The sequence below is a fragment of the Balaenoptera ricei genome, chromosome 1 (genome assembly GCF_028023285.1).
Source record: "Balaenoptera ricei isolate mBalRic1 chromosome 1, mBalRic1.hap2, whole genome shotgun sequence".
NCBI lineage: Eukaryota > Metazoa > Chordata > Mammalia > Artiodactyla > Balaenopteridae > Balaenoptera > Balaenoptera ricei.
In genome coordinates, this window is record NC_082639.1 from 82871715 (window position 1) to 82896600 (window position 24886).

The window sequence follows — 24886 nt, forward strand, 5'->3', positions numbered from 1 at the left end:
TTATTACATTTTCTAATTATTTGTTGATTGTGTATAGAAACGGATTTTTACATTAATCTCATGCACTGCAATGCTCTTATTAGTTCTAATAATTTGTCTATAAATACTCTTGAATTTTTATGTAGATAGTTATAGCGTCTGTGAAAAGAAAGAAATTTTTAAAAGAAAAATTTATCTTTAATTTATTTAAATTATCTTGTTAAATCATGCTTTCAAGAAACATCATAACATAGGGAAATGTTACGTTATAACATAAATTTAAGTAAAAAGGGAACAGGCTGATTTTACAGGATCTTGGCTCTATTCGCCCTTTCCCAGATCAGATAGAAAGCATCTGGCTAAGGGGGAAAGTGTGGGCTGAAATCCAACCCGACCTTCACATACAAGCCATGAACTCTGGTGTAAGCCAGCGCCTGCCTTGAGAAAGGAGCACCTTTTACTAATTCCCACAAAGGCACCATATGTGCTAGTCGCTGCCCTGTTAAAATTACAAATAGCTTGATCCACACACACACACTAAGATTAGAACAAATTACTGGAAGGAAACACCCAAAAATGTTTAGAGGAAACACCCTAAACTGTGTTGGGTTATAAATACTAAGTTCTTAAAACTCTATTCTATAAACTTTATTTAATGAACATATACTATGTTATATACTATTTTTATAGTCACAAAAGACTCCTCTCTCATATTTCATATTCAAGAAGCTTGGCAGGAGGTATAGAAACTTGGGCTAAGTGGGAATGGACATAGACTCCTTTTCCTCAGTCTAGGGCCTCAGAGGGTGTCCTGAGGAAGGTCCCATGGGCCCAGGACCCACCCAAGTTTAGCCATGACCCTGGGCACGTTCAGGGCACTTGGGTTATATTGGGTCCCCTAACTGCCTTCCAGAAGGAGTTTGCTCTAACAAAGGCATTCTCACCAAATATAGGCCTCGAATAAAGCAAACATGCTACAAATTGCAAAAGAGTGAGGTTTTTACTGCTTAAAGCTGAGCCTAGGCTTTAGGAAGGTAAGGATCTGTCGACATGCCCAAAGCCTGACTGTCTGGGGGAAATTACCGGAATCTAAGATAATTACTACTGGGGTGATGAAAGATTTACTGAACTTCCCAGTTCCTGGCAATCATTTTGCATACTGGAAAGGAGAGCATTTGTGTAAGCTCCAGGAGCAATGTGTTATCAAGAGCCAAAAGGGAACGGAACCAAACATATGCTCACTTTCCAAATAAATATGAGGAGAAAGAATGGCCAAGCAGTTTGGCACACGAAGTCTTATGCTCGTGTGTGCGTGTGATTAAACAAGCTTGCCATCCAGCCCAGCAGCTTCTGCTGGTGAAAATCCTCTTGGGGTGTTTAGAGCAGAGAAGGTGACAAGAAAGCTGTGAGGCCGGGGCCACAGTAGCTTACACTGTAATTTCGGAGAGCTGCTCCTTGGTCAGGTTCAGGGGCTGGCTTACAACGGTGATGCCATACTCTTCGGGGTCCCCGTCCTCATGCAGGCTGGCCCGTAAGATGGCGTTGTGGGCCACGTTGAGGAAGCTGACCAGGGCATGCCAGCCTTTGTTGTTAAACCACACCTAGAGGGCAGAGATGTGGCTTTGTTAGGCTCCGCTACTACATAGGAGACTCTGCACTAACAGCAGCTGCTTAAAGAAGAAATGAGCCGCAGGAAAAAGAATGTGAGAGGGAGGAAGGTTTTGGCCGCTGGGAGACATTCCATGCCAGATTTAAACAGGAGGAGGGATGGAATTTAATTAAGCTGGGAAAATAAAAATAAAACAACCGGCTCACATGAGTTTTTAGCTCTAGGGCAGATTGTGTAGGGCCGATACCTTAATGTTGTCTTCAGTTTCTAGATGTTTAAGGAAAGCAGACATTTCTTTAGAGGCTTCTCTGGTGATAGGGCCCTGGAAAACCATAATAAACAACCAAGAGGTTTTTTTTTTTCCCCCTTCCCTTAGCACTCATGATCATTTCTATTTCATGATAACTGGCAAGTTGAAAGTCCTACGAAATCTCCAGCTGGTTTACATACCCCGCTCACATTCATTAACTGGCCAAGGTCACTTAAAAATCCAACAAGGGCTTCTCCAGTGATGGGGGGAGCCGGGAGCTTTCCTCCAATGGAAATTCCTCCGTACCTGACAAGGGAACAAGAAGTTCTCAGACCTGTGCCATGAACCATGTGTGTGTGCCTCGTGGTTGCTGTAGCTCTCAGTTTCTGTAGGAAAGTGTGTATTTTTGCAGGAATTGCCTGGCCCATCGGGAAACATAGCTCCCCTTTACAAACCAGCTTTAACATCTTCCTCACTGCCTCCAGGACTGACCCCTTCTGACCCTGGTGTCTGCGCACCTCTCCAACCTCACCCCTCCTCAAGTCTTCCCTCCAGTGGCCCATTCCGGCCATGCAATCATTTCCAGAGCTCCCAGTGGTCCAGGCTGCCTCTGTGTCTCTCTGCCTTCGCAGGGCTCCCAGTTTCTCCGGGTGCCTTTCCAGCTCATCTGTCCTGTGTCATCTTCTCTTTGAGGTCTTCCCTGACTTTCTCCCACCCCTACCAGTGGTTCTTTTTCTGTGCTGCTTCTGTACTTTGCAGGTACTTCTGGTGTGCTGGACTCATCGAAACTGGTCCAATCCCGCCGTGCCTCTCTTGGTGCCTCTCACCCACCCCTGCCTTGACTCCTGCTCTAGTCCTTAACTGGATCCTAGCCTTGGGTCTCTCCCACTCTAACCCATCTTTCACACTGCTCTGGAAGTCTTCAGTAACGGTGCTCAAACACTGGCCTGGGCATGTCACTCTCTGGCTTAAAACCCTTCAATGGCAGCATAAAAGCCAAACTCCTCAACAAACAAAATTAATTTGCTGGACAGGCAAGGCAGAGGAGAACTTTATTTCTCAGGGACTCAACTTGTCCCCCCGCCTTTCTGCTTCAGCTGAGGCCCCTCACTTCCCTCTCGGGAACAATTCTAAAAGCTGAATTTCACTTTTATGGTCTAGAATTTGCCCAGGAAATCAAGTCAACATCAGCTCTGCATTCATTCTAGAGGTCCTGTTCCTGAGGGAGCCTGGGAGGCGGGCTCACTCCTAGGCCATCCCTAGAGGATTCTCAACCTTGGGAACCGTGTGAACCTTCGGGATGCCTCAGGAACGGGTGAGGCTGGGGCTGGGCCAGACGCCCTGAGGCTTAAAAGGAATGGGCCAAGGGGTGCCAGGGCTTAGGTTACATGTGCTCTTGTTCTAAACTGTTAGTTGCTCGGAGGTTTTAGAACCTTCCTGGAGTGAGAGTGCTCTGGAACTCCTCTTCAGGGAGCATCACCTCTCATTTACGCCCTCCAAGGAGATCTACTGCTGAGCATCTCCGGGCCCAGGGTGTGTGCAGCCATGCATCCTCCAGGCATGTCTTATGAGCTCCTGAGCACATGCAGAACAGCTCAGCCACATGGCTTTGAGGTGGGGCTTTTTTATGTGCAGTGAATTTAAATAGATCACTCTGAGATTTTAATTTCTTACAAAAATAATTTCTTACCTCTGTTCATTGACCCAGTATTTGCTCTTCAAACTGAAAGCCAAAACAAATCATACAATGAATACAACAAGTATGCAGTAGTGTTAACTTTCTTCCCCAAACACTCACTGGGGTCTCCCAGTCTTCAGGGGTATTTTTTGCATTTCCTGATGTCCAAGCAATGTGGAAACCTCCCAGGCCAGGGGCCGAGCCTGAATAAATATGTGGAGAAAGGACTGATCTTTTCCAATCCTGCCTGTCCAAGTCACATCCTGCCTGCAGGGCTTTCTGGGTGGCCCTGTTGTAAGGTCACCTGTCAGATGATCTGGACCCAGAAAATATGGCAGCCCTCCCCTCTTCCACCCTGTAAGAACGAGACTTTCATAATCACCTGCACACTTGGAGGAAGTTCTGAATTACTCCTAGCCCAAAGTTAAGAGACTGACTTCCAGTCAATCAGGGGCAAAATTACAAGATAGGAAACACGCAGACACCAACTCTAGTACTCATAGTTCAGCCCCATGAACTATCATTGTCATTAAGCACAAAATCCAAAATTCCATACTGCAGATTTGCTGCTGAGAACAAAGTTTGGGATGGTCGTTGCTTACTGCACTACTGAATAGATTCTATGCACCCTGTTTTTATTTTGTGCTTGGATGCTGTCCTTCATTTTGCTAACTGCTGGCTTGGCACCGCCTCCTCAGCAGCTGCTTTCACCGTCTGCAATGTGTTGTAGTTAGCTGAGTCCATTTATCCTTTGTTGAGGGACTGGGAGGGAAAGCAACTGTAAATACTACTAAAATTAGACAGTATGCTTTATTTTAAAGTTCCAGAGAACATGAGGCCCAGATCAGGGTCCCCTATAATCCTCTCTCCATAGCATGCTCTTGTCATGCTGCTTGCTCTGATGGGACTGCTGAAGCAGTCCCGGGGTGGGGCCTGTGAGAACAGTTGCAGAGCTGCATTTGAAAGGGCAGTGATACAGATGATAATTCACAGTTAAGAGTGTGACAGGTGCAGTTAACCTGGACAACCTGGGGGCTCATGCAGACTATCCCACCGCCTCTCTCCTATCTTGGTCTAATTGTTTCCTTTCTCCTTTTTGCTTCTTACTTTTCCCTCTTGCTTCTCTCTTTGTCTCTACCATTTCCCCTTACTCTCCTTCCTCCCTTCAAACTTCACCTCTGTTTTTTTAACTAATTAAAATATGAGGCACCTCTGTTTTTTAACTGATTAAAATATGAGGCTGTATTTTGGACAAATTCTATACTTTCTTATTTTACTTGTAATAGTGCATGGCTGAAACGTTAACTGCTTGTCCTAAACAAAATCAAAAACAAAGCAAGATTAATCATAAGTTGCATTCGACTTGTATATGCCTCCATTGCTTTTTCTATTGGATGAGGCTCTCAAATTAGGACAAAGAAAAAATTCCACTGCCCTGATTGTTGATAAATCATGAGAGGAAATTATCTTCTGTCCCTACTTAATATTTCCCACAGGGAGCCAGGATGAAAAGTATAGAAAGGTCTCTTCTTACCTGCTTCTTATAAGAGCAGGATACGTTTTTACCAAGAAGTCGGAGATGTTCCTGTCTGTAAGGTCCTGTAGAACTTCAGTGCTGCGCTGTGTTCTCTGAGGCAATGAGATATCTGCATTAATTACTTCAGAATTTGAGGTGAAACTTCTTGTTCTTTTCCAAAAATTATTTATAGACTCAGCTGCTGGGAAAATACTAAGTACAGCACTGGCATCTCCCCAGTTCCCATAGCAACGATGTGGGAGTCACCTTCGAACCCTCTCTTTTCTTTATTCCACTGATGACACAGGACAGTTCTCACTTCAAAATAAATCTCCAGTCCATCAGCATCTCTCCAGTTCTACCACTATCACCCTAAACCAAGCTTCCACCTACACATCACCTGGACCTCTACAGACACTTCCAAACCGGTCTCTGGTTCCACCGTAGCCCTGCACAATCCATTCTCCATTCATTAGCCAGACTGAGCTTAACGGTATCAATCAGAACATCCCATTTGCCTTGCTTACCACACTCCAGTAAACCCTAGGATCAGATCCAAATCCACTACCGAGGCTGAGCTCACCTGCTGCTACCCACCCCCACTGCCCACCTCCCCACTCCTTCTCCCTGTTTCTCAAATGCACACCTCTCATTCCTGCTGTAGTTTTGCACTTGGCGGCAGCTCCCTCTGCCTGGAATGTTCTCCCTGGACAACCTCTCATGGCTAACTTGTCATCATTTAAATCTCAGCCCAAAGTTTATTCCTCAGAGAAGTATTTTCTATTTCTAGTCACATACTGTAGTATTGTCTCCACATCTTCGTCTCTACCTGAAATTTTCTTTCCAATTAATCTTGTTTACTTGTTTTCATCTGTTACCCCCTTTTGGATACAAATTCTGTGAGAGCCAGGACTTTTTCTGACTTGTTAGCTATTGTGTCCCCAGCACCCAGAATAGTACCTGGCATATAGCTGGCACCATAAATTGTGACATGAATGAAAGAATTCAAACAGTGCATTACAATTTACAAATCACTTTCAAAATACATCTAGAAGAACTCCAAGTTAATCAAAAGATATTAGAGAATGCAAAGGTGCATGAGCCCTGGTGTGGTTCTGTCCTGCGCGACTGTTCCCTGGAACAGTAGTCTTTTATCTCCGTCCGCCTTCTCTCCCACCTAAGTGCATGCCACCAACCCATGGAAGATTCGATGGACATGGACATGAGCCCTCTGAGGCCCCGGAACTATCTTTTCGGTTGTGAACTGAAGGCCAACAAAGATGATCACTTTAAGGTGGATAATGATGAAAGTGAGCACCAGTTATCTTTAAGAACGGTCAGCTTAGGGGCTGGCGCAAAGGGTGAATTGCACATTGTCAAAGCAGAGGCGATGAATTATGAAGGCAGTCCAATTAAAGTAACACTGGCAACTTTGAAAATGTCTGTGCAGCCAACAGTTTCCCTTGGGGGCTCTGAAATAACACCACCTGTGGTCTTACGGTTGAAGTGTGGCTCAGGGCCCGTGCATATTAGTGGACAGCACTTAGTAGCTGTGGAGGAAGATGCAGAGTCAGAAGATAAGAGGAGGGGGATGTGACACTCCTCTAAGTATGTCTGGAAAGTGTTCTGCCCCTGGAAGTGGTAGCAAGGTTCCACAGAAAAAAGTAAAACTTGCTGCTGATGAAGATGAAGATGACGATGAAGATGACGATGATGATGATGATGAAGATGATGATGACTTTGATGATGAGGAAGCTGAAGAAAAAGCTTCAGTAAAGTAATCTGTACTAGATATTCCAGCCAAAAATGCACAAAAATCAAACCAGAATGGAAAAGACTCAAGACCATCAACACCAAGATCAAAAGTTCAAGAATCCTTCAAAAAACAGGAAAAAACTCCTAAAACACCAAAAGGACCTAGCTCTGTAGAAGACATTGAAGCAAAAATGCAAGCAAGTATAGAAAAAGAGCATTGAACAATCCTGGGCACTACTGGTAAATTAAGCCCAAAGATGGGGAGAGAGGAAAAGGAGAGACAAATATAGTGCAAACTGAGTATCATCAACAATCCAGACTGAAGTCTTCTATTTTAATCTCAATCTCCTTTCCTGATTTGCCCCCTTCCAGGCTGGAAGCAATCTCTTGATCTCCTAAAACACTTTCTTTTGACTGCTGTGATTCAGTGAACCTTATACTTTGCTTTCTATTACTTGTGGATTTGCCTCACCTCTTTGACCATGTTTTAATCACCTTTGTATCTCCCTAGCTGCTCAATAAATATTTGAATCAAAAAAAAAAAAAAAAAAAGTGCATGAGTTTGGCCACCAGGTGGCAATATCACTTCAAATTTGGGAATACATAGCGATTAGTTTCTGGTGAATCATGAACCTGCGGTATCAAGGGTGCCACCCAGAGGCAGCCGAGGAAATTTCTGGCAGTGTTAACACCACCATCATCACACTATTCATTTTTCGTCGTTTCTGTCTTTCCCGCCCCTTTCTCATTTTACTCCCTTCTTCAGTTCACTTTCTTCACCTTGTTGCTCTCTAACACTAGGAGGAGAACTAGCATCTCCTGAATGCTTACTGTGTGCCAGGCACAGTGTTAAATGCTCTACATTATCTCCCTTAATCCTTATATCCTGTGAAAGAATTGTTGCCTTAATTTATAGACAGAGAAACTGAGGTTCAGAAAGGTTAGCTAACTTGCACCAGGTTAGAACTTGCTGATGGTGGACCTAGGATTTGAATCTGCATCTGTCTGACTCCATAGCTTTGCTCTTTTCACTCCGTCACCTGCTTCTCAAGCTGGAAATGGCACCCAGGTGAACTGCCAGGTTCCCCTGGTGGAATCTAGGCTGGAACAATGGCTGGTGCCTGGGAATTTATGACAAAATATTTTCTAAAAGTTCTGTCAAATGAGATCCTCCTACAACTTTATCTCTGTGTATTCCAGAAGTCAGGGATGGAGCATCTCCCCCTCAGGACCCAACACCATTCAAAGAATGTTATAACAGGAAGGGGCCCTAGAGAAGACCACAATCCACCACCCCATTTTCCAGATGAGGACAATTTACCATCTCTGAATCAAACCCATACTCTCTGGTCTTATTCCAGGCAAATGGGGGAGTGTGTGTGAGTGAGTGTGGTGAGTGGGTGTGAATATAAGTGTGCGTGTATGTGTGAAGGAGAGAGAGACACACACACACAGAGCAGCTTCTGTGCAGATGCCTGATGCAGATGCTCCCAAGAGAAGCATGAATGATAGTGAGGAGAGGCAGGAGTGATAGAAAATCACAGGAACTGATTTGCTTTTTACCAGACTTTGGCTAAAAGTCTTTTACATTTTTTCCTCAAGGACCAAGGATTAACCACTGAAAATACATTTCTAAGTGAGGCAGTGAGCCTTAAAGTCAGGATTCACTGAGGAATGATTCCCTTCACAGCTATGCTTGGCCTTTCCTCCCTGTTCCAGCCAAGGGCTCACTACACAGGGTCACAGCCTCGGTGCCCTGCCACTGGATGTATTTGAGTAGAAGCAGCCACAGGGGTCCTCCGCAAACCCAACAGAAGCAAAGCTTCCTCTGGGGTACCGAGAATTGGGACAAGCCCCTGAGTCTCTCTTTTGGGATCCCTGTGATGCTGCAGTAGCTGAGTTATGATTCAAAGGGAAAATATATTGCTTGAGAAATAGAAAGGTGCATGCTTTTAGCATAAAAAAGGGAAAGGTAGGATGTTCATAAACACGGAATCATTTATATACAAGCCAGCAACTGTGACTGACGCTGTGGCAAAATTTAGTTGTCCCCCATTACTGCTCTGCCCTCTGCCGTTTGCCATAGGAATAGACTTTTTTGCTGGGTACAAGGACACCCAGAATAAAGACGATAGTTCCCAGTCTCCCGTGATGTTCCGTTCTGGCCAATGATGTACACATGAAAGTGTCTCTGTGGTAGCTTCTGGAAATCTTCCTTTAAAGATAGTGTATTCACACACTTTGCCCTCCCTTTTTCTTCATCCCTTCTTCCATCTGCTGCCTGGAAAGTAGATTCTGCCATCTTGGCCAAGGAGGTTGAGACTTGTTTACCAGAAAGGAGGGAGCGACAAAACAGAACGCCATGGACCACCCACATAAACTTTTACATGAGAAAGAAACGAGTTGTGTCATATTTTATCCACTGTTAGTTTGAGGTTGTCATCACTTGAGTTGAAACTATTTCTAAATAATAGTTTCTTTATCTCATTGAATTCTCATAATAATGCTGAGAAATAAGTGCAGTTATCCCCAATTTATAGGTGAAGAAATTAAGGCTCAGAGAGGCCAAGTAACCCACCCGTGGCTCTCTGATGCCAGTGCCGGTGCTCGCCCCACCTGCCACACTGCCTCATGGGGAGTCGTTCATTCATTGGCAAATCATGAGAGAGAACCACGTAGGACCCAGCTCTGTGCAAGTCAGCTGGGAGTCCCGTTATCAACCTGAGACAAGGTGAGACTTCTCTGGCCCCATTCACTGTCTCTGAAACCCCTGGAGCGGCTCACTGTGATACATTATGGCATTCAGAACTCCTGAGACAGGAGGCTGCTCAGAGCCAAGACTGTTGTTATCCCTGCAAAACATAGGTTGCTAGCTGTGTGTGTGTGTGTGTGTGTGTGTGTGTGTGTGTGTGTAATGCATGTTAATTACACAGCACATGGAGAGTTTCTTAATTAAAATTGTTAGTAAGTGTGCATTTGAAGGGACACTACAACACTGTTGATAACAGAAAAACTGATAGCCCACATGTCCAACAATGAGCGAGTAGTTAAATAAATTAAAGTAAATCCAAACAGTAGGATAGTGTGCAGGTATTAAAAACGATAATGTAGATGTATATTTATTGACATGGCCATATGTTCATGATACGTTGTTAAGTGAAAATAGCAGGTTTCAGGACAGCATTTTGAATATAATCCTGTTTGAATGGATAAAAACTAAATGTTATTTGGTGGTTATCACCAAGTGATAGGGTAATTTTTTTTTGTTCTGACTTGTCTGTATTTTCTAATTTTTCTATAGCAGTCATGCCTGATGTGTAATTTTCTCAAAACTTAAAGATATTTTCTTACTAGATTGAATGGGGAGTGTTTGGTGGAAATGAAGCTTTTGGTCAGTGGCTTCCTCCAGGCGGTAAGGACCTGGAGCCTCATTTAGTCCTTCACTCAGCTGTCAGTTTGAAATGTTAGTTGGCTAGAAACTCAGGAGGCGCAATGGCTGTGGTCACAGGCAGGTTCAGGGCCCTAGCAGCCCCTGGAGGGGGAGGTACCTGAGGGGGCGGGAGCCCCCCTGCGCCCTCAGGGCACTCGGGGAGCATGGTGAGCTTCTCTCTGGTGCTGCACGTGCAGGAAGGCGAGGGATGGTCTGCTGTCCATATCTGCTTCTGGAGCAGGTGGGTGACATCCGGGGACACAGAAGGAGTCTTCCAGGGGGTTGAATTGCCACAGGGGAACGCCCTCATGGAAGACAAGAACATATTCCACAATCAGCTTCAAGGTTGCTAAAAATTCCTCAAAATGAGAAATAGTACCCAACCCTCTCCTTCCGAGCCTTTCCTCCTCGGACCCATGCATTTTCTTCTACTCTTGGAGGTTGGTTTCCGCTCAAGAAAAAATCAAGACTAGAATTTTATTGATTCACTAGATGTGGGTGGGGCTGGGAAAAATTATCTAGCTTGTGGATGGTTTAATCTCCCTTTTATCTGCTGGCATTTCTCGCTGTTTAGAGAACAAATACAAGAGGTTTTGAAATTAATCTATTTTGGGCCTTATCAATAACTCTGGAAAAGACTGGATGAGAGAAGCAGTTAAAATTACATTGAATGTTTTGAATTCTTGGTGGATTTCAACTGCCCTCTAGAACTCTCTTCTCCACACTTAAAGCAATAATTGAAAGTTGGCCATATATGTAACTAATGCCATTCTAGGTCCAATCACACAAGGGCACATCCCCCATCTCCCTCTCTTCTCCATTCAGATTCCTTTCAAATAAGTTGTGAGTAGCATATGTCAACTCAGTATGGTACTTTTATATCGAGAACTACAGAAGTACAGAGTTGTCCTGTGGTGCAGGGGCTTCCTAAGGGGTAGTGAACACCCTTGCATACAGGTGTTCATGGAGAGGCCAGGTGAGCGCTGCTCAGGGGTATGGTAGTGTTCGTGTAACACAGAACAGGACTGAGATGGGGCCTCTCCCAGCCCTGCCATCCCAGGCCCCCACCATCAGGGTCTCCCAGGGCAGCTGCTGGTGTAAGGGCAGGGGTGCGCAGGGACTTACGGAAGCCACTCTTCCTTCAGGCAGCGGTTGCCAAAGCCTGGCTTATTCACGAGGACGTCTGCAAGTACCACGAGCCGCTCGCTGTCTGGCTGGTCCATGCTAGACAGAGTGAGAGGGGCTTACTCGATGGGCATGTGACTGGGACAGAGGGACAAAGCAGCCAACATGCAACTCAGCAAATGTCTGTTGAATGGCTACTACATGCCAGGCATGTAAACAAGGCAAAGGATGCTGCCCTGAGGTGGCTATAGGTCTCCTGAGAAGTGGGGGTAGGCTATCTGAACACACCAGTGGTCTGATTCCATATCATGTCTGCACTTCAAAAAATGGAGCTTCAAGCCACTCACCCAACCTTTGCTTTCTCTTTCCTTCCTCCTGGCAGTCTTGCGTGTCCACTTGGGGGTCACCTTTCCCAAGTGGCAGACACATTAATTTCCTTTCTGAGGGCAGCCTGAGGACCACTATCACGCTGGTGACTGTCCCAGAGAGTGGGAAGGTCAGGGCCGCACCAAGCAGCAGGTGACCCAGGAGCCCCACAACCCAAGGAGGTGGATGATGACATCTGAGGATGAGTCTACGCACCTGAAGAAGGTGTACTGCTGCCCATACATCCAGGGGTGAAGGGTCAAAGCAGGGTATTCGCCGAAAGGAGGGATGATGAGGGAAAGCATCAGAGCCAGAAACACAAAAGTGGCTGGGAGCACAATCTGTGGGAAAATACACATGGTAACTGGGGCTGTGGTATGTGGCATGTTACACACACACACGCGCGCACACACACACACACACACACTCTTTTAAACATTTATCCAGCAGCCTCAGAACTGGGCCCTGATGGAGAAGGTCAGTCTTCTGGGGAACATGATGGGAGGATGTGCAAAGGCAGGCTGTGAAGGAGAACACAGAATGCTCTGGTAACCTTTGAAGGGTGGTTGAAGCAGGTCAACGTTGAACCCTGAAGTAGGCCAAGGCTCAGCCAGAGGTGAACCAGAATTTCTGTTTCTGAACAAAAAGTATAAAAAGAAAAAGCGGACAATGACCTTGATATGTAGGGTCATTACAAAAAAATGAATGAAAACATGACTTCACCCTCCCCTATAAAAATAAAAGCAATATTAACATATCCACTATTATTCTATTTTCTCTGCTAAGTGAGGTAGAATACTTACAAAGAAGCTTCGTGTTACCAAAAAGAAACCAAAGTTGGCAAGGAGGAGACAAAGCTGACAGAACCCTAAGAGGGTGTTCATCACCGTGTCTGACCCCACGTGCACCAGAAAGCCTGGGAGAGGATGCGGAGGCTGGGAGAGGGCTGGTAGGCGTGGCCACCGGCAAACAAGCACAGCCGAAGACTGCAGTCATACCTGGGCCAGGAAGTCCTTGTGGCTGCGGACAGTGTGGTGGAAGCGCTTGACCAGCAGCGCCTGCACGTGCTGGAGGGCCAGCTGCACTCCCGTGTTAAGTCGGCTGTGCCCCTCCTGCTTCGGGGGAGCAGCGGGCTCCGTGGGGTGGCCGTGGGAGCCCTGTGGAGTCTGTCTGGCCTTCCTGCTGGAACCCGAACAGGGGTGTCGGAGACTGATGTTTTCTCTTTTCCGCTGAGCGCCGCCTGGTTTGGGAGATGGAATTAATAGTTTAGAAAAACATTCACAAGATCATTGTTTTCTTACTGTGTACATTTTCCCTTCATTTAAGTCAGTGACAAAATATCAGGCCAGGAAGGTTAATAAACTTTTTAAAATTCTATTTTCTGATATAAATCACCTATAGACAGAATTGCCTGAAATTTCTTTAAAATCCTCTACAGTAGTTAAAGGGAACAAGACAGAGAGGTCTGAAACATAGAAGTAAAAAAAACCAAAAAACAAACGTGCAGAACAATATGTGTAATAAGATCATATTTGTGTTAGCACATTTATCATATGCAGAGAAACAAATTTTATGTATACACATACACTCACAATGTGTACACATGTGCAAAGCTCTGAAAGAATACCTGTCAATTGTTAAAAGAGGTTACGGCTTCAGGGGCAGAGCTGGATAAGGGCATAGGATGAAGTGGGAAGGATTAGTGTTTTTTGCATTATTTGAATTTAACAACAAAATATATTCATGTATAACCTGTGTACATAAAAAAAGTAAAAGTCAGAGTTGATTTGGTTCTTTCTAAATTTTTAGAGGTCACTGAGAAGTAGTGGAAAGAGCAATGAACTAGGAGTCAGGAGACCTGGGTTTGAATCCTGACTCTTACCAGATGTTCAAATGTGGCTAAAAGTGACTCAACCTGTCTGAATCTGAGTTTTCTCATCTGTAAAATGAAAACAAGAAAAAGGTTTTTATGAAGATTAAATGAGCTAACACATGTGAATGTGTTTTATAAACCATTGCAAGTCATCTGTTACGTTGAAGCTATAGTTTATCATCACTGATTAATATTTATTTGCAGAATATGTTGTTGGACATAGAGGGCCTAGAGGATGGCTAGTTGCCCCTAGCTGCTTTCTCCTAAAGTCTCCCAGGACAAGAGCAGCTGCAAAGGGAGCTGGGTCAGCTGAGTCATCCTTTCAGCTAATGTTCACGGGCACCTGCAGTGTACCAGGCCTGCTACTCAGAGGGTGGAGAACTTCTGCAGGCTCGCTGACTACCTGGCACCAGAGTCCCATCTCCACTTCCTTTCTCTTGATCTGGGCTCAGACTTGGTGTCTGCTGTGGATGGCCCTCCCTCTGGTAGGATCGCTGCCTGTCCTCGTGTCTATCCTCTGAGCTTTGCTCTCTCCCTGATGCCCCATCCAGACTGGAGTCCACGGTCCAGACCAGAGTTGAGGGCTTCAGGTCTGTTTGTCCCTGGCTTTCTGCTGCCCTCCAGAGGCCACTGGCAGTGAGCCACCCTTCAGAAATGGCTTGGACCCTCTTGGTACCATGCAATGTATGACTCCACAGACAGCCACAGGCTCCTTCAGACTCTGAAGACAAGATCAGAAAAATGCCGTCCTCTAAAACGGAGCCTATTCAAAACAAATGCAATTAGCCACCTGAAAAATGGGAGACAGTGGGAGTGTATAATTGAGGGTCCTAGATTTGAGAGCTGAGACCAGGGAATAATAAGACTCAAAAGCCTGTGTGACTTTAAGGCAAGTCATCCAACTTACATGAGCTCAGTTTCCCCAGATGGGGTCAATCCCTGCCCTACCAGCCTCACGAGGTTATAGTGACAATCAAATAAAACAACGGATATTTAGCCCTTTGTAAAGTATAAACTAGGGCTGAGTTTGACGTAAGAGATATTTGTAAGTGTTGAGATTAGGGCGCTGCTGAATCATAACCAGAAATTGCATACTGTGTTAAGACCTGGCATGTTTTAGCTCATTTAATTCTCTCAATAACCTTAAAAGGTGGATACTATTATCATCCCCATTTTGCATATGAGGAAACTGAGGTACAAAGAAACTAAGTATTAATAAGTACTAGGGATGTAATGTACAACATGATAAAATTAATTAACACTGCTGCATGTTATACACAGAAGTCGTTAAGGGATTGAATCTTAAAGAGTTCTCATAAACAAAAAAAGAGGCTAAGTATCTACCCAAAGCCACTCAATTAGCAAATTACAGAGTTCAGGTTTGATGTTTGGTCTGCTTCATTCTAGAGGCTATGCTCTTAACCCCTACCCTTGACTGTCTCTTTGGAACATTCTATTCTGTGTCCAGAATGACCAGTCTTCTGATGTGTAATTTATCCTTCTAAAAGGACCTAATTTTTCTTTTAATTTTATTTATTCATTTATTTATTTATTGGCTGTGTTGGGTCTTCGTTGCTGTGTGTGGGCTTTCTCTAGTTGGGGCAATCGGGACTACTCTTCGTTGCGGTGCGCGGGCTTCTCTTTGCAGTGGCTTCTCTTGTTGCGGAGCACGGGCTCTAGGTGTGCGGGCTTCAGTAGTTGCAGCACACAGACTCAGTAATTGTGGTGCACGGGCTTAGTTGCTCCACAGCATGTGGGATCTTCCTGGACCAGGGATCGAACCCGTGTCCCCTGCATTGGCAGGCAGGTTCTTAACCACTGTGCCACCAGGGAAGTCCCAGGATCTACTTATTAAGAAGGAGCATTCTGTGCAGATTAAAGGCCCTGATTCTTGAATCCATCATAGCTTCTAATATAAATTAGCATGTTTTCATTCTGGTCTTGGTTAATGTAAGTTTTTGCCCTTGGGTGAGCTGAGGGAATTTAATTCCTGTGCCTACAAAGCTGGAAAGAAGACCTGGGCCCTGTGGTGAGCTGCTCCCACCCCCTCCAGAGCACTGCACCTTCCTCCCCACTCTGCCTGGATGGCCACCTCTTCAGGCTGCCACACAACCTACCTGGATCATGGCACATGTCTGGGCTAATATATTTGACTATTGTTAGTTCTAGGCATAGCTGGGATCACTTACAAAGCAAGATGAAAACCGTGACGTAGAGCTAGCACCGGAAACTAACAAAGAGGAAACAGTCTTTGCACAGGAAAATACTGTGATATGTTACACTGGGTAGAAAGAGGTAACCAATGGCAGGTGCCCAAGACAGCAAAGGAGAATTGCCTCACAGCTTTGCCTCTGACCAGGAGAGAGGAAAATGGAATGGGAAGGGAGAAGCCAGGGAGAGGATTTTATCAGAGTGGGTGGATGCCTGTTGTTCTATCAGAAGTGGCCTGTGTTGCGGCAGGTAAGCTCTCCTGCATGTCCATCTCCCCATCCTCCACCCTCCACAGTAAAATCCACTGCACTCATGAGTGCTTTGTGTGGCTCTGAGATTTGGTAGAAATCACGGAAGGGGATGGTTGGTGGCCGGGCTCACACATATGGAAGAGAAACCCCCAGAATCCACAGCAATTATGGTCCCCCCAGTTTCGAAGCTCCGCAGTGCACTAAATGAGCGCTCAGAATAATTTTATCTCCATCTCAAAGAGGCCAGGAGGTCCTAGCTGGCATCTGGGTTGTATTTACTGTCACCATTTTCTCTAAGAACTCTGCGAGCTGTCACTCATGCAAGCAGGAGTGGATCAGAGGCCTGGTAGAGATCAGAGGAGGAGATGAGGATGGTGATGTGGCAGGAACAGGAGACCAGGAAGTGGGGTGAGAAGCTTGGGGGTGGTGAAGCTCCCAGCCTGACCTCCTTAAGAATCCCGATTTCGTCTAGAGTCTTCCCACCCAGATCTAATTCCATTTGTCTTTCCTTTGTCAATCAAAGGAATTGAGAGTGCAAAATGCCTGTTATTTTGGGGTCAGATGAAGGCGATGGAGGAGTGTTTGCCTGCTTTGTTGTTTTATGTGCTTTTCCTTAGGCTTTCAAGATAGAGCTTGTGGGTGTGGTAAGGGAACAAACTCCACGCTCGGGCGCCATACCAGCAAACAGAGGTCCTGACCCACAATCCTCCGTGACCTTCAGAAAAATCTGTCAAGAAGGAAAAAAGAGAGAATTTGGTTTAGGCATTCCCACTCTCAGAAAAATCTAACCCAAGCTCAATTTTGTTGGGGATTGCTTCATCATAGGAAGAAAATACATTATGACTCTTTGTCTAAGAACCTAGTCTTCTATAAATACAAAAGTGTATGTATATGGTGACCACAACTATGTAAAATATGTACGCGTATGAACAAAGGCAGGAGGAAATAAGCCAAAAATGAAGATAGTTGCTACGCTTGGGTGAGGAATTATGGCTTTTTGCCTTTACAGAATTTCCCTTCTAGACTTTTGTGTTAGACTTTGGCAAAGAACCACCTCTTCTGGTACCTGACAGCAGCTGCCTGGAATCTCTGCCTTACCTCTTCCAGGGGAGTGTCAGAAATTCCAAAACTGCTGAGCCCCAGGTCAGCCAGGCTCTCCTCCAGCTCTCTGAAAAGGCTGGCGTATGCCCTCTGCTTGAAATTCTTATTTGGAAGAAGGAAGATGAGCTCTTGACCGATGCATTCCACCAGCTTCGCCTCCGGGACATGGTGGCGAACCATATCCATCAGCTCATTCACATCCCCTAAGACAAGAAGAAAGGCTGACATCAACTCTGTTTTCCAGAACCTGGAAGACTGTGAACTTGCCCAGGTCCCCTACTTTCCTCTGCCTCTCATTTGAGAAAAGGGCATTTCCTTTCTCGGTAGTGACTCTTGTGGAGGAACAGCGCTCCATCATGTCTGTTTTTAGCTTAGTTGGCCCTGTGATGGGCACTGAAAGGGAGATGGAGATGGAAGCCAACCCCCACCCCCAACCTTGGGGAGCTCATGTAACACTCCTGTGCCAGTTTTCTCCTTTGTTCAATCAAATGTTCTGTTCTTTACAAGCTATGCAACATTAGGCAGGTCATACCCTTGTTTCTTCATCTGCGTAAAGGGGAAAATAATGGCACCCACTTTATTGTTATTTGTGAGGCTTGGATCCGTTAACATGCATAAAACACTGAGAATGATGTGCCTGGCCCATAGATGAGTGTTAGCTGCTACTGTTATCATGAACATCAATCTCAAGTAAGAAAGCTCTTGTCACACACCCAGGCCTGGTCTAACTTTTGGGAGGCCTGCACCATTTCCCCTGGGAATGCATCTGCCTCCTCAAACAAACAAACAAACAAACAAAACCCTTAATCCCCAGCTCACAGGAAATGCAGAAGGGGGTTGAGAAGCTGTGGAAATGGACCATGGGATGGAGTACAGGAAGCACAGCATGGGGTGTGGGGAAGTGTCCAGTATCAAGTATTCACCTGATACACTCATACCATCAGAACTGAATTTTATGCATGAGCATGTGTTACTTTAAAATTAAAAATCTAATTAAAAAATTTAAAGCATGCATTTAAAGAGACAGTTCCCTAGCACACTGTCTTGAGAGGCAGGTCAACGGGGAAGGGATTCTGGGGACTCAGAGCCCAGGTCTTGTGTGTTTCTGCAAGCCATCCTCTCAGAGTCAGGATCACCCAATGAGTTCTTTTCCTTCTTTGTTTTAGAAATGACTCATGTGGAGGGATTTCATGGCTTTCAACCCAGATCCTTCTGCCTAGCTGCACTGGAAGGCTTGTTTTAAGTCAAATATGCAAATTAGACTCAATTGTCTTCAGCTCAGAGATGACTTCATGCAGGGGCCGGAGGGCTCCTCACGGGAGGAAGCAGCTCTGCCCTAACAGCTCTCTAGGGGTCACGTTCATTGTTCTCTTAGGAAGGAAATCGAACCTGAAGCTGCTGGATTCCCAGGAATTGTGTCTTAGACGTGTGTGTCAGCCTTTCCAGCAGCAGTCCTTCAAGGCAGTAGGGCTTTCAGCGTCTGGCAGGGAGGTCTGCGAGTGTGCGTGGTATGTGGGTGTGTGTGTGTGAAAAGCCTTCCAAGGAGCTAATGGGGACTGAAATGATCTTCCTTCTCTTATTTCGGGTACAACTACTTACTGTGCTTCCCACCCTTCACAGCATCCCTCTTCTATTCAAAGAAAATAAACTTTTATTTAGAAGTAAAGTAATATTTAAAAAATTCACCCCAGCCAGCAGGCTCTGTTTCCACCTTAACTTTGGCGCACACAGTAATTAAATGTATTCTTTTAAAAAGAATTATTCAGAAAGCAGGGAGGGGCCCATGGCAAGGCAGACTAGGAAAAAGACACAGAAATGTTCTAAAAAGATGTGTTCATGTTCACCACAGGTTCTGTCAGTGCAAAGAGAGGGTGGGAGAGTAAATATGATGCACCTCTGGGCATTTTCCCTCAGCTTTTAAGCATGGTGCATAAATACTGTCTCGTCTTCTTGTTTCACCAGATTTTAGTTAGAAAAATATTTGTGCTAAGTAGGAAACTTTGTCTTTTCTTTGATAAGCAGGTATTTTCCCCCTTCATTAACTTGGATCAGTACATAGGTTTAGTTTTGCTCCTACTTAGGAATATGGGAAGTGTGGTATTCCAATTGGGAAGACACCCCGGGGAAAGGATGAGAGGCAAGCGCTCAAGGAGAATGGAAAGAGCTGTTGACAAGCACTCTAGGGCAGGAGGTCAGGTCCTGCACGATGACTGCTGCTACAGCGACAGCCTCTCTTTGGCATCTTCCTGGAGTGGAGGCATCCCTTATGAGGTTTGACACACCCTAATCCAAGCAAGAACCAATGGAAAACTGGGAAACTGAGAGGAAAGCTGGGAGTGTAACAGGGAGGGATGTGCGATATTCCTCAGATGTGGCATCTACACCGTGCAAACTGACTCTCTGGAAAAGTGCACGATGAGGGCTGTGCATCGCCGTGGCTCCACCGTAGGGCTCCAGCTGGCACCTTTAGAACCCCTTCTCTCCAGACACTGAGGAATGTGGCTTGGAGCCAGGCAGGAGGACCCCAGGAATGGAGGCTTACTATGGGCAAGGGCAAGGAGTGAACAAAGACTGGATTCATCATTAAAGGGAGAGGGCCCGTAGGTCCATGACTTTAACATCCCTTTGGGAACGGAGGAGGAGAAAAAACTCAAAGAAGAAGATGAGCAATTGCATGACTGTGGGCTTGAGAAACACACAGAGTGTTCTATTTGCTCCCGTTGAAATGCACGACAGCTGGACACACCCAACAATACCCAGAGATGATCACCAGACAAGAACTGAGGTACAGTCTGCCTGAGTCCTTACCATCCAAGACTTGTTCTGGAGTTATCTCATCAACGCAGGACGGACACCTGATGGAGAAACCCTTAGACGCACAGCTGCAGTTCCCCTAAAACAGATGGATGTCAGTCATTTCTATAGCATCTCCCTGATGCTGACTGAAGTCACCACCATGCTTTGTTTCTCACGCCAAGTGTAGTCAACACATTTTTCTTCACTGTTTTAATCTATTACTTCATCTGAACATTTTGAAGCTGTGGCTGTTTGATTTTGTTCTGCAGAGTGTATGAATCAGGCACAGAGAGAACCTTGAAGGATCCCTTTAGCTTGTCATTACTTATGTGAAAGCTATAGGTTGGCCTGTGCAAGACATTCTGCTTCTCCCTCCCCAGGGATGCACGCTGGGCTGTGGAAGTCTATCCAGGACTGGAAAACCCAGAAGCAGCCAGACACTTAAACTACAGGGGCCAGAGGCATAAATAATGCTACCATAAAATAAGCATGACAAGACAACTTGAATGCGAGCAATGCCTTTCTCGATGAGCCCAAAGCATATTTATAATACTTTATCTCACTTATCTTCACCACATCCCCAAGAAGCAGAGAGGCAATTATCAGTTTCATTTTCTATGTGGAAAATACCCCACAACAAGGAGGAATTAAGGAATTTGCCTAGGATGACACAGTTTGTTCACCTTGCAGCCCAGACTTGAACCTGGGGCTCCTAACATGCTGAGTTGGTCTCTGCTGGTTGGTATTTCTTCACTTCACCATTTTCAGGTTATAGTTATCAGGGAATCTTTTTCTTAGCTTTCATTTACCAATGAAATTTGGGTTTAATTAGGGAACATAAATGTTGGAATGAAAAAAGGAACTTAAACTACTGTCCTTTAATTAGTGTAACCTTGCAGAATAAGTCACTCCCTTCTATGTTGCACCAAACCACATGCGTAGTTTAGGATTCTGGCCTATAACAATCAGAGGTCGTTTAAAACTAGTTGTTTTATTTGGGGTAAAGCATCTCTGTAAGAGAGTTCAGAATGCCCTTTTATCAAAATTTACAAATGGTTCCAGAAACAAAGAGGTCAATTCTGCTGGCTGGAGTCTGATTTGGGTAGAAGTGTCCAGAATGACAGCACCACCCTGTGTGTTCCTTCTCACCCAGGACAGGCTCCTTCCCTGGACAGACACAGACCTCACAGCCTCCTCCTTGGCTCTGGATGGTCTTCATCTTGCGCACCAAGGTTAAGTAGAAGCCTGTGCCAAAGCAGTTCTTTAGGAAGAGCGGGGTGCCGGAGCAGTAGAGCCGTCCCTGGGCTATGATGGCGATGCGGTCCCCGAGGATGTCGGCCTCGTCCATGTGGTGAGTGGACATGATGATGGTTCTGCCTGCAAGGGCAGGGGTCAGGGGAATCACCAGGCAGGCCTGGGCCAGGTGTGGATGGGAGAGGATGTATGGCAAGCTTCCCATTACATGGGTTGCAAAAACTGGGAGTTAATAAATAAAAACAAGTTTTCTGCAATAAAGTCTAGAATATTAGAATAAAAATGAAAACAGCTAACGTTTTTAGCATCCTGCATATTGTAAAGCACTGTTTCACAGATCATTTCTTCATTAGACATAGGACCTGATGCAAATAAATCACCATATATGGGACATGTTTATTATTGTCAGTCAGCATCTTTTGAGTTCTATATGTATATTCTCTGGGTTATTAAGCACTGCATTTATAATCTTTGCAAAGAACACACACACACACACACACACACACACACACACACACACACACACACTTTGATACTAGCTGGAGATGTCATTGAAAGAAAATGGTAATGAGGATTCCAGGAAGGCAAATCGACCGCAGGATTGAACCACACAACCGCTTTTACGGCACTAGCTCTGCTTGCTGTCTCTTCTGGATCTGTACCTCTGGTTGTACGTGCCACGACAGAGGAGGAAATGTCACACTTTGAGACATCTCCATCTGCAGCAGTCCTCTGTAGCACTGAATACAGGCTCACTGTCCTCACACCTGGTTTCCAAGGGGGAATTTCACTAGAGCTGCTCCCATTGTTCCAGACAGAAGGGCTGCAGGTCGAGAGAACTTTCTAGAGCTTTTTGGGAAGTAGGCTGCTTCATCGGCAACTCCCTGCTTGTACTTGTGTAAAATATATCAGGAGGCTTCATCTAGAACTTAGACTCCCCCAAGCCAGTGATAAAGCCCCATCTGGGTATAGTTGTGGCCCTTACTATACTGAGTTGCAAAATGCTAGGTGTGAGAGAGTGGAGAGCACCCATAAAGCCTCAGTGAGAGCACAGGCGATGCACAGTGGCCATTACCTGAGCGATATTTCAGGAGCAGGTCCCAGATTGAGCGCCTCGAGTAGGGATCCACCCCAGAGGTGGGCTCATCCAGAACCACCACCTTGGCATCTCCCACGAAGGCAATGGCAACGGACAGCTTCCTCTGCATGCCACCTAGAGGTACAAGGCGGCAGGGTCACGGGAGCTGTGGACAATTGGAAGAGAAGGGCCCAGGGCTGACCTCATAAGGAAGGTACCTTAGATCCAGCAGCAGCTTGATGCTGCCTCCTTAGGTATTCATACAGTGTTCAAAACTCTAGTGGTACAGGCCTCATAATGCAGGAAAGAAAATCCCTGCCTCCTAAGATCAGACCATTTGAAGACTGTTCTCACCTTTGAGTTCAAACACATAAACATCAGAGCAAATACAGCCCAGGCTGCTGCAAGATAGTGTTCCATGTGGGAAATAATCCAGAGGTGGGTTGGTCTTAGATGGTCAGAATAACTTTATAGAATGTTCCAACCCTTAGGAGCTCTCCTGTTATAAGCCTAAGAATATACACACGTACACACACATGCACACATGCATATGCACAAGGCCCTGAGCACTGGGAAACCACGGATATGCCATCTGAAGCCCTGTCTTTTCCCAACACCAAGCACCTGAGAGATCCTGAGCTGCTTCGTTCCTCTTGTGGTAGAGGCCTGTGTCCTCCAGCATGGCTTCCATCTCCAGCTGGGCCTCCTGCCAGGACCTCCCTTTCAGCTGCGCGTAGAACAGGATGTGTTCAGCCACTGTGAGGCTATGGGGACGGGGCAATGAGAAAGGCAGTGTGCTCAGCAATTCCACTTCTAGCAATTTACCTCATAGAAATAACTAAAGATGAGCACAAAGATTTAGCAATCACGATGTTCATCATGGTGTTGTTTCTAATAGAAAAATGAGACAAGATACCAACCCCGCCAAAATATCTAAGACAGCTTAAATAGCACGTTATACAATGGAATAGTATGTACACATTAAAACTTACTGCATAGAAGGATATGTAATAGCACGAAAAGATGTTCATGATATCTTAGGTTTAAAAAAACCGCAGGTTACAAAATGGTATGCAGAGTTTTATTCTCCTTTATAATTTTAAAGTATATATGTATATCTATACATGCATAAGAGAAAGGTTTGAAAAATTATATATCAAGGTGTTAACAGTGGTTTTCTATGGCTGGTGAAATTACAGGTGACTTTTATTTTTTGTTTTAATCTATATTTCCTTCCTTCCTGTCTTCCCTCCTTCTTTGCTTCAATGACTGTATATAACTTTTTAAATAAGAAATAAAAGTTTGGGAAAAAAGCAACTGAAAAGCTTCCTCAAAAGTCAGTTTTTAATGCCTGGCTGAAGAGGAAAAAAGGAGCGATGGCCTCCTCTCTGGTCCCTAAAAGGGACCAGACTTCTGGGCAAGTACTGAGCAAGGGGCCCCAGGACCAGCCACCCTGACAGAGAGAAGGCAGCACCACCCTTCTGAGCAGGAAGACCTCAGCTCTGAGTGCCAGAGGCACAGTCACATGTTCGGAGGGACTTTCTCATTGCAAGCAGGACAAAGGACCCCGAATGTGGGGGAAGCCAAAGAAGAGTACCGCCTTCTGCCCCCAGAGCTGGCATCCCTCAGCTGCGCTCTAGAGAACATGTTGTTGGAGGGCAAGGTGAGGTTATGGCATGGGGAGGGTCTCAGTTCCTGTTCTACTTACTGGTGGAACAGGATGTTGTGCTGTGGACACATGCCAAGGCTCTGCCGGATAGCATCCAGGCTGGTTTCAATGTCCTTTCCCCTAATGAGCACAGTCCCGGATGTCGGTGGCAACAGACCAGTCAGGATGGACCTGCCGAACGCAGGAGTCAGTGGTTGAAAGGCTGGCCTTTAGTAAGGCCTTGGGACAGCAGCCTCCACCCCAGGGTTGGTGATTCTGCCCCTCAATTAAACCCCAACCATCATCAGCTGCAGGAACCAACAGTCTCCTGTATGGGGCTTGGCACCAGTGTGTACGTCCAGGCCCCTAGGAGGATGAGCACTTATTTCCTAGTTCTTTCAGGCAAGCACTGATGGGTGTACACTGATTCCCAGCTGTAGAATGCTCACTTGCAGCCGGAGATCCCTCCCCAACTCAGCCATCACAGCTCCTGGCGCTGTAGGGGGCTCAGTTAAAGGTATTCAGCCCATGGGTCCAGGTTTTGCCTGATGTCACCATTACGAAAGGCAAGGTCTTATTGAGAAGCCCAAACGTTCAACATGTATTTGTTGTTTAACTGATTGAACCCAGGCCTGGGAATTATCACCACAATAATTTTGGATCCAAAATAATAAAAAGCCCAATAGCAATGTTGATTTATTTTGTGAAATGGGAAATGACGACTCTCACCTCATGGGGGTTTTGGGGAGGATTAAATATAGTTAATACCTGTAAAGTACTTAGAACAGTGCCAGAATAAAGGAAGACTCAAAAATATTATATTACTTTTATTAAACGTTGTGTTCCAGCCACCAGGGGACATTGCATTTCACATTCGTGAAGTAATGTGTTTGCCTTTGGGGTCCTGAACAGGGCTTGGGGCTCTCTGACCATATTAGTTAACAAGGAGAGAAATCAGCTAACCCT

At 45.5% G+C, this 24886-nt stretch overlaps 1 protein-coding gene and 1 pseudogene across 1 annotated transcript in view; one reads left to right on the forward strand and one right to left on the reverse strand.

Annotated features, from left to right (window-relative positions):
- The window catches only part of ABCA4 (ATP binding cassette subfamily A member 4), a 125544-nt gene that overhangs the window by 25062 nt on the left and 75596 nt on the right, over window positions 1-24886 (reverse strand). The window contains exons 19-34 of the mRNA XM_059916005.1: window positions 23981-24112; window positions 22897-23036; window positions 22270-22407; window positions 21124-21317; window positions 19953-20037; window positions 17142-17347; window positions 16722-16770; window positions 12707-12948; window positions 11925-12049; window positions 11343-11441; window positions 10336-10522; window positions 5051-5145; window positions 3529-3561; window positions 2039-2144; window positions 1836-1910; window positions 1411-1580 (exon numbers count right to left, since the gene is read on the reverse strand). Coding sequence (XP_059771988.1) covers window positions 1411-1580; window positions 1836-1910; window positions 2039-2144; window positions 3529-3561; window positions 5051-5145; window positions 10336-10522; window positions 11343-11441; window positions 11925-12049; window positions 12707-12948; window positions 16722-16770; window positions 17142-17347; window positions 19953-20037; window positions 21124-21317; window positions 22270-22407; window positions 22897-23036; window positions 23981-24112 — 2076 coding nt within the window. The remainder of the gene's footprint in view (window positions 1-1410; window positions 1581-1835; window positions 1911-2038; window positions 2145-3528; window positions 3562-5050; window positions 5146-10335; window positions 10523-11342; window positions 11442-11924; window positions 12050-12706; window positions 12949-16721; window positions 16771-17141; window positions 17348-19952; window positions 20038-21123; window positions 21318-22269; window positions 22408-22896; window positions 23037-23980; window positions 24113-24886) is intronic.
- Window positions 6231-7119, forward strand: LOC132367959 (nucleophosmin-like; annotated as a pseudogene).